The sequence below is a fragment of the Eleutherodactylus coqui genome, chromosome 7 (assembly GCF_035609145.1).
Source record: "Eleutherodactylus coqui strain aEleCoq1 chromosome 7, aEleCoq1.hap1, whole genome shotgun sequence".
Classification (NCBI taxonomy): Eukaryota; Metazoa; Chordata; class Amphibia; order Anura; family Eleutherodactylidae; genus Eleutherodactylus; species Eleutherodactylus coqui.
In genome coordinates this window covers 208,658,271-208,667,645 of record NC_089843.1, presented here as the reverse complement: position 1 = coordinate 208,667,645, position 9,375 = coordinate 208,658,271, and the positions used below count along the sequence as shown (strand labels likewise).

At 46.0% G+C, this 9,375-nt stretch overlaps 1 protein-coding gene across 1 annotated transcript in view; it reads right to left on the bottom strand.

Annotated features, from left to right (window-relative positions):
- Positions 1 to 1,373: 1,373 nt before the first annotated feature.
- UBA6 (ubiquitin like modifier activating enzyme 6) overlaps positions 1,374 to 9,375 on the bottom strand; it is a 68,549-nt gene continuing 60,547 nt past the window's right edge. The window contains exons 31-33 of the mRNA XM_066574288.1: positions 8,140 to 8,227; positions 4,108 to 4,202; positions 1,374 to 2,184 (exon numbers count right to left, since the gene is read on the bottom strand). Of these exons, the coding sequence (XP_066430385.1) occupies positions 2,049 to 2,184; positions 4,108 to 4,202; positions 8,140 to 8,227 (319 nt within the window). The 3' untranslated portion in view covers positions 1,374 to 2,048. The remainder of the gene's footprint in view (positions 2,185 to 4,107; positions 4,203 to 8,139; positions 8,228 to 9,375) is intronic.

Below are 9,375 nucleotides of genomic sequence, written 5' to 3'. Positions count from 1 at the left end.
GCTCGGCGTTCATGTGACCGCCGGGGGTCAGGTAACACCGGCGGTCACATGATCGCCGGCCGGAATTTATGCATTACATAGCGCTAATTGAGCACTATGTAATGTGTAAAGGATTGGGCAGAAAGGGTTAAAAACCCTTTCTGCCTTCTCCTCGGGGGTCCTCGATGACGACCAGTGCAGGAGTACATCTGCACCCGATGTGCCTGACGATCGGGTGCAGATCCACTCCTGCACTGCAGTGTCGGGCCTGCCCCGACATCGGAGCTGTGGAGGAAAATGATGATGTCGGGGCAGGCCCGACATTGGACTGGAAAGGGTTAAAGGCCCTTATTAACACATTCGTATTTCCCATCAGAATTTGTAAGCCAAGACCATGAATGGAACCTGCAGAGCAAAAGGAGAATGGAAAGATTTGCTTCTCTTCCATATTTTCGACACGCTCTTGTTTTTGGCTTTAATATACCGATGCCAAATACTGCTGTGTGAATAAGGCTTAAGTGGGTGGGGTTTGTTAAACCCCCTTCGCTTACACTGTACTCTACATTGCAGCGGAATTTTGCCAAAATTCCACAGCAAAACTGTGATGTGGGAACGCAACCTAAGAGTCTCAGTATGCGGACACAGGCCTGTCACTAGCCAGACCAAAAAAACCTACTGCAAACTGATGAGGGGCAATCACCCTGAAACAGCTGTCTGTGTATGGTTATTCTGGCTTTGGCTCACAATTCCAAGTCATTGTTATAAGGCTTGTTCAAAAAGTCTAACATTAATTTGCAGTAATGCTGCATTCCAATAGGTGGTGTTCCATCTTCCCTATTTGCATATTTCCCAGAGGAGCATGGATGACCACAGTCTCCTTCTAGGTGTCTCCTTAAGAAAAAACAATCCCCTTCCTGACAGACAGATCACTAGTGTTCAAGGGGAATGACTTCTCTCCCCCAAACCAGCTTCTTTTCTCTGCTATAAGATTATTTTCTGGAATGCCCATTCTATATCAGGATTGTCAGATCTGAGGGGGCTTGGAAGGTGAGACCCTCAACGATCAAGAGGACAAGACAGATGGAAGTTATGGAAAGACTGCATAAAAGAGAGTTTTTTTAAATTTTTTAAAAAGTGTTCATAGAGACAATCCTGGTAATAAATAAATAGAAATGTCCTAGTTTTATACCGTGAACGTAAAGGCTAAACTTTTCCAAGCTCCTCCCTCACTCGTCCCGTGCCCTTTAGCTGAAGTTTATAGTCCGACGCCAGCTAAGGCGAATTGGATGACCGATGGTGGTTTAATGTTCTTTCTATTGTCAGGGTGTGGATGTGATCTATGTATACAGAAGTCATAGAGAACACATAGAAGCAATTATCGAGACATTACTAAATCAAGATAAAAGGGTGCTTGTTTATGCATGAACGAACATCACTGCCATCACATTACACCACTTCATCACATCTTAAAATACTAAGGCATTTCAGAGGTCAGTGACTTATAATACCCTTATGATGTACAGCAGAGGTTACGGCGCCCCGTGTAAGTATATACTGTGATCACTCGGGAAAAAAAAATAATAAAAAACTAAAAACATTTTGAGAACAAAAACGGAGTCACAGTACAAGTTACGCGGAGTAACGTTGGTTTCACCATTGTATATACATACACACAGACTTAGCTGGATGAGCTCATGTGCACATACTGACTACAAGGCACACAGACGTATTATTACTGTATAGTACTCTAGCACAATCCACTTATCATTCAGGAAAAAAAGAGTACAAATCGAGCCCCCATATTCTTCCTAATGCTCCTTCCTGTGTTTGTTTTTTTTTTTTTTTTTTAGGACTATTTTTGGGTTATAGCACAGAATATTGCATCCAAACATTCTGTAATCCAGTCCAAAGAAATGCATACAACAAAGCAAGGGGAGACACTATAGGTGCAGATTGGCTTCTGCAAATATTAGTGCAAATTACTACTTCCACCGGTTCCTCTCTGTTAAGGCTTCACCCTGTTGTGACAAGTAGTACTAACACGTAGGAGGAGAACGTCAGCATGGTTGCTAATTGCTTTCCTTGCTGAAATAGTATCTCACAGGGGGTCCAGGTAGATCTTCGTCCTCTTCAGTCTCGGGTGCGAAAGACACGGTTAGGTCGACATATTTTCTATCCGCTCCCGCCTTCACCAGCTTGTGCATTCTGGAGTGGAAAGAAAAACAAACTGATCAACATACGACATGCTGCACAACCTTCTATCAAAGGACCTTATGTATCGAAAACGGCAGCAGACATATAAATGGGCCGAAGCAACCAATCACAGTGCAGTATTCAGTCTTGCAAAATGCGAAAGCCAACTTCTGCAAAAGTGTTCTCTAACAGCAAGCAATCAGAAGGAGCCAGCTGCTGATGTAGTAGATTTAGGCTGCTTGCCCACGGGCGGGTGTTCATGGTGTTCCCTGCGGAGATACTCCGACCGCAGGGAACGCAGTGAAAGCTCGCGCTTCCCCACTGTCCACGAGCGGAGAATCATTGCGATTCTCCAAGGTCAGCCTATCTGTCAAATAGGCTGACGGCGGAGATCAGTCTGCCGGCCCCTGCTTCCGTGCAGCAGTATCCTGCGGCGGAGATCCGCTGCAGGATATCGCAACGCCTGTGGACAGGCAGCCTTAGGCGTGGATTCCGTACATAAATCCAGGGTAAAATCAGCTCTACTTTAGCTCTCTATTGAATGCTATGAAAATTTTCACATGCGGATTCTGAAATGCCGGTTGAGGTAAAAAAAAAAAAAAAAATGGACACAGCGAGGTTCAAGCACACAACTGCCGTCGGGCAGCTGCACACGGATTAGCCCCATTGACTAGGGCTAAATCCTTGCGATGATCCGCGTGCAAATTTACAGCAGAACTCCACGGTTCTTCTGTGGATCCAACTGTTGAATCCGTGCCGGAAAAATCCAAGGAGGATCTGACATACATGTCGCTGTGTGAACTGGTCTAACTCTTCATTATGTGAGGAGTAGACTGCATCTATTCAACTGGCTGTTCTAATGTCTGCAAAGACTGCTGGTTTGTAGGCTGTAAGCCCTGACAGCCAGCGGTCGCGCCCCTACACACCGTCTGGGCCCCTCTTAGGCCTCATGTCCACGGGGAAAATCAGGCCCGCTACGGATTCTCCATGGAGAATCTGCAGCGGTTCCCTCCTGCCCCGCGGACATGAGGGCTGAAAATAAGAATAAATCAGAATAAACTTACCTCCCGCCCGCTCCGGATCCTTCCTTCGCTGCCGCGTCATCTTCTCTGCGTCGCAGCCGGATCTTCTTTCTTCGGCCCGGCGGATGCGCAGGATGACGTCGGTGACGTGCCCCGCGCATGCGCCGGCCCGAAGCAAAATGATCCGGCCGCGACTGAGAGAAGATGGCGCCGCGGCGAAGAGAAGAACCGGAGCGGGTGAGTAAACTCTGATTTTTGTCTCCCGCGGATCCGGACGGCTTCCATAGGCTTTAATAGAAGCCCGCGGGAGCCGTCCCAGCGGGAGACCCGCATGAAAATGGAGCATGGTCCAGATTTTTTCATGCTCCATTTTTTTTAAAATCACTTTTATTGACCATCCGCGGGTATTTATCTACCCGCGGGTGGTCAATGCATCCCTATGGGGCACGGATCCGCGTGCGGGAGAAGAGTTAAAATCCGCTGCGGATTTTAATTCTTCTTTTGCCCGTGGACATGAGGCCTTACGCCTGCGTTAGGGTCAGTTTGGGGGTTTCGTCGTTCAGTTCTAGAGGAGAAAAACGGAGATCAAATGGAAAATAAACTGATCCGTTTTTTCCCCCCTATTGATTACAATGGTATCTCAAAAAACTGGAAAGGCTTTAGTTTACTTGCGTTAGGTTTCCATTTTTTGGAAACCGGAACAGCGCGGTCTGCGGCATAATTTCCATCCCCCCAAAATGGGACAACTGATGGAGTGGAAGCAAACTGAATAGAAATTGCCAAAACCAATAAGCAAAACAGCTTTCGCAGGAGTTACCGCCTATGGAACCAATAAAAGATGTACATTATACAAAGTTCAAGTAATTCTACTTATTTTTTCCTGCCTTCCTCCAAGAAGTCTGAAAATACTTACGTAAGTTTCAGTCTCTTTGCGTGACCGGGCATTACCGGGATGTACAGCATTTTGACTCCTTGTACAACCATTGTTGGTTCTATTCCATACTGCTCCTGTTAAAGATGCACAAATACAGGGATTTACAGCAGTCGTTCACAAATATGATGTTTTAACACCTTAAGGACCAGGGTGATTTGGTCCTAAAGGAACAGACCACTGGGGGTCATTCACATTGTCTTTTTTTTTTTTAATTTCACACGTTTCTACTGTAGCTGAGGCATTCATAGGAGCTCCAGTTACAGGGGAAAACATCCCCCTAAGAGAGCTGATCAAAGTCTGCTAGGACCCTGCAGCTCTGCTACGGTAGGGGGCACCCGGACACCAAAACAAATAGTAGATGCGGCACTTCTGTTTTCTCTCTTCACGACATAACACTCATTGAGCAATATGTAGTCTACAAGACAGAAGGCAGCAGCAGTTAATAAACGCTTCTGCCTTCTCCTCCAGGTCCTCAGCTGTAACTAACAGCAGAGGACCCGACCTACTCCTGCTGCATGGCAGGAGCTTTAATCCCAGGTCATATTTTTAAAATAGGCCAGAATTAAGGCCCAGGACTAAGCGCCTCGATTATAAAAGGTCATTTTGCAGCGATCAATAAAATGACAGATCCAAAAACCTGACATATTAGAACTGCAAACTTGTATCAAGCACTTTCATAACATGTTGAAAAAGATCTACAGGAAAGGAGAAGGGCCCACAGACGGCCTGCTAACATGAGGTGCTGCCGGGTCATTTTTACTTCCAGTTTCCTAATAGCAGTGTTACAAGGGAAACTAAGCAGTGAGTGCAAGGCAAAGTCAAGTAGTTACTCATGGCATTCAATGATATGGCAGGTCTTACAATTGACAGCTTCATCGGAAAATGAAATTAATCTGGTTAAGGCCTCCTGCACACAGGCGGATTCGCATCGTGGAGCCTGCGGTGGGTGTCCGCCTCCGGAATCCGCCGCAAATACCGCCCCATAGCATGCAATGGCAAAATGCGATTTCATCTCCACGAGCGGAAACAGATTGCGATTTTCCGCTCGCTGAGAAGAAATCGCAGTATGCTGCAATTCTGTCATCAAGATGGTGTCTGATAAGTATCAAACAGGGGGCTGCACTGCATGGAAGTGACTGCAATATACATAGGAGGCCTCCAGGTGAGGGGCAGGGATGGAAAACAAGTTTTCACCTGAGTGGTCTTTTCATAAAAGACCTCGCTCCATTAATGTTGATGGATCATCTAAGTTTGAATTCCTAGTCACATTGAAAGCAAGCACGAGAATTCAGATGGCCCTCAAGTTACTCCACCTAATCTTACAACGGATGTATAAGTGCAAATGAAGAAAATTGTTAATGGTTAAACCCAACCAGTCGGTGTTCTGTAGATGAGCTACTGACATGGCCACCTCGAACTGTTAAGATCTAGTAGACTGAATAGTGGTTGCAAAAAGGCAGCTGGATCCCTTCTACAAATGCAACAAAGCAGGATACGGCATCATGATAACTTCATTATTAAATTATAATCACATGCAGTCCTGTCTAAAACCACAGGTCACATTTCTTAGCTCAGTGATGCAATCGCCCCCCTCAAAGACATCGGTATTAGTGTATCTTGACGCCACCAGGAAATCCTGGTTGAGTCAAGATTGACAGGGGGTGACACCCCCTGTACGTGATTGGCTGCAGAGGAACTTCACCTGAAGGTCCTAGCAGGCCACTAAAGTTAAAAAGTACAATGTACACAGCGGACCCTGCTACAGACACCCCATGTGGAAGGGAAGCAGAGAGTGGGGTCTGCAGCAGCCATTCCACAGTGCCGTGCGGCCTGCTTACCTGCGGCCACCCCCCACCCTGTTAATTTCTTGTAGCCGTGCATTTTACAGCGGCAGCCCACAGCACAGCCAAGTCATTTTAACCTCGGGTTGTCGTTCTGAGCGGGGGCGGCCATGCACCCTTCCCGGTTCTTGGTGTCACCGCCCGGGACACCCCCCCGAACCGACGTCAGGGCTCCCTGCAGTACCAGCACATCAGAGCACAGAGCCATGGTGGGGGACAGTGAGGGAGCGATGGGCACTGTGGGTTACACTGAGGAAGGGGGACAAAGGACCCTTTGGGGAAGGCTGTAGGGCAGCGTGGACCATATCTGTAACCTCGGCGACGGGGAGGACAGACACTACAGCGCCCAAAAGAGACAAGGAGAAGCAGCAGATGGACTCCATGCAGTGCAAGCATGTCTGGGCAGACAGTGAGGGAGCGGTGGGTTCCAATCAGGAACGCCATCTTGATAAGCAAGTGTCATCCTACAGCTGCAGCTACACCTTACATGTATCTCTACACGCTGGTAGGACCTTAAAACTTTGACCCAATCGGGAGCCAAGGGTGCGACAGGGGTGTTCCTCCTGTCAAACCCCTAGCTTCCGGTGGCGTCAAGATACACTAATACCAAAGACATCCATATGGACAGGGGTCATCTAAATGAAATAATCCTTTTAATAACTCAACCCATTAGAGACCACAATATGCATTTTTACAGACCTCACTAATGGGTTTTAAGGTAAGGAGGTGGCTTGGCTGACTACTGATAGCCAGGTTCCTGCTCAAACAGCCAGAAGTTGAGAAACCTCAGATCCTGGCAGTCTAACCCCTTAGATATCACAATCAATAGCAAATGTAACATGTAAGCAGATGACAAGGGAAGGGTCTCCTTCTGTCACCTATCGGCACCCTGCAATACAATCACAAAGTACCAAAGGGTTCCTGTGGCAGTCGGAAGCCTGACAAAACCCTCCATTTCTGGCATGTAACTCAGCTTATTAGGCCCCGCCCTATGCCGAGTGTAATAGTCTGTTATGGGCTTAGAAAAATTAAACTACCTAAGTAATGCAGTGTACTATTCTTGCAATTGAACAACCGCATGTTCAAATCAACTTCAGGAACTAAAAAATAGTGTCAAAAAAATGCAATAAATTATAAAATTCAAGGAAAAATATCCAGTTTAAAGAAAAAAAACGAAAATTTTCCTAAAAAAAATAAAATAAAATGAATAAAAGACAAAAAAAACAAAACAAAACAGAAAAACACATAAAATGGATTTCACCGCGTTTGTAACGACACAGACAAAAAATATTTTGTTGTCATCTCACATGGAGAACGCCATAAAAATAGCTTATTAGTTTTCTTTTATTCGCCTCCCAAAAAATTGCAATAAGCAGCAATGCAAAAGTCACATGTACCTCAAACTGGTACCAATAAAAACTACAAGTCTTCCATTAAAAAAAAAAAACAGGCCCCCACATGCATTGTTTGAAAGACTTTTGTGCATCAGTCTAGATAATTCCTCAGCGGTACAAGTCTCTCTGCAGGCCCAAGGGTTTGATACAGCAATGTGTCAGTGTAGGTAGAACGGGTCAGCTGTTGAACTCCCTTAGGGCACATTCAGATGACCGTATATCAGCCGGGTATTCACGCCCAGCCGATATACGTCGTCCCTCTCTGCAGGGGAGGAAGCTGGAAGAGCTGGGAGCAGTGCACTGAGCTCCCGCCTCCTCTCCACCCACTCTCCACCCCTCGCCACTATTTGCAATGAGGGGGCGGAGCTATATCAGTGACCTTAGCCCCACGCCCTCCAATTGCAAATAGTAGCGAGGGGCAGAGAGGGGGCAGGAGCTCAGAGCACTGCTCCCAGCTCTTCCAGCTTCCTCCCCTTGCAGAGAGGGACGACGTATATCGGCTGAGCGTGAAAGCCCAGCCGATATACGGTCGTCTGAAGGCACCCTCAGGCTGATTTCACATGAACGTAATTTAGGCTTCAGATCTCTACGATGTCGATCGTTGGATCATTACTGACAGCAGCGGGGATCTTGAACATTGAGAATTGCAATGTGAAGTGTATTAAAGTAGCCCAACTTTTCAGTATACAGCGACTATATTTACATATATTACATATATTTCCACAGGTTGCTAACCAACATAAGTCGCGCTGAAGTACTAAAGGACATAATCTTACTTTGACAGCGTTGATGAAGTCCAAAAGTGTAAAGTCTTCCTTGCCGTAGATTGTCCATCTGTCCCAGATTGTAAAGGAGATGCCATTTCTGCAAAGCAGAAAACAACCATCTTATTACTAGTAAAACTGGATGTTTTTACTATTACAGCCACTCTTTGACTAGAAAGACACGGACCACACACATTTTCAACAATGCTAAAGAATACTGATAAACGTACCCATCAGATGTACTTCGGCCTAACCCTATAGGAAGGATCACCGTGGGGAGCTAGTGCTGGAGCGGACCACTTAGCATGGTTTGTGCCATGTGTAGCAAGGAGAGGGCAGTCCTCACCAGGCAGATGTACCAACTGGAGGGTCTTCAAGAGTCTGCCCCAGTATTACAAAGACAAGGTCATGGATGAACCAAAGCTGTGAAAGGCTGGACTTAAAATTAGGATGTCTCATCATACTGTGTGGGCTCTGCTACCAAGCTTAAGTAGAATCTAGCATAGAGTGATATGTAGTGTATGGAAGTAGTAAAGGATTTATGATCCATACCAGTGCCAAGTAGCATCAACATGAAAACAAGTTGAAAAGGGAGAGCAATCTGCTATCCAGAACTGCTCAACCTAGGGAAAGCAAGAAGACAAAATACTCAAACTACCGGTACTGAGGTTAATCACAAAGTAAATACTCTGTAGGAGTTAATGAGGTTGTACGGCAGATGAAACCTAGAGTAAGCCATTCAGTAGGCATATGGAACCTATGCTGCGCAAGTTTGGAATAAGCCGTCTGGTACCGGTCATAACGTGTGCTTATGAAGATACATACCATCTGACTGATATATATGAGAGCATGGCATAACCATGTGACATATGGACTTATTGTGTGCCATTAACCCTCCGGCTATTCGACAAGAGGAGCCTAACGAAAGCGAGACAGAATGTAACCATCTACTGCACAATGATGGCTTCCGAAGAGGAAATAGTGAGACCAAACTGATGCTCCCAAGACTGTGCGAGCCTGCTATACAAAATGTAGCTGTGGCATGGAGGGTAGTACTGCGGGCCATGTGGCTACTGTGTCACACGGTAATATAGATACTCCTCCATTATGGAAGAAAGTGACAACGATGTTCCATACAGAAACTGGCAAAACACTTTGTATGAAGGATAATGTGGCATAATGTGGATAGACCTCTGAATCTAATTGAAAATACAGTATTGACCCTGGAAACAGACACATGGATGGGCA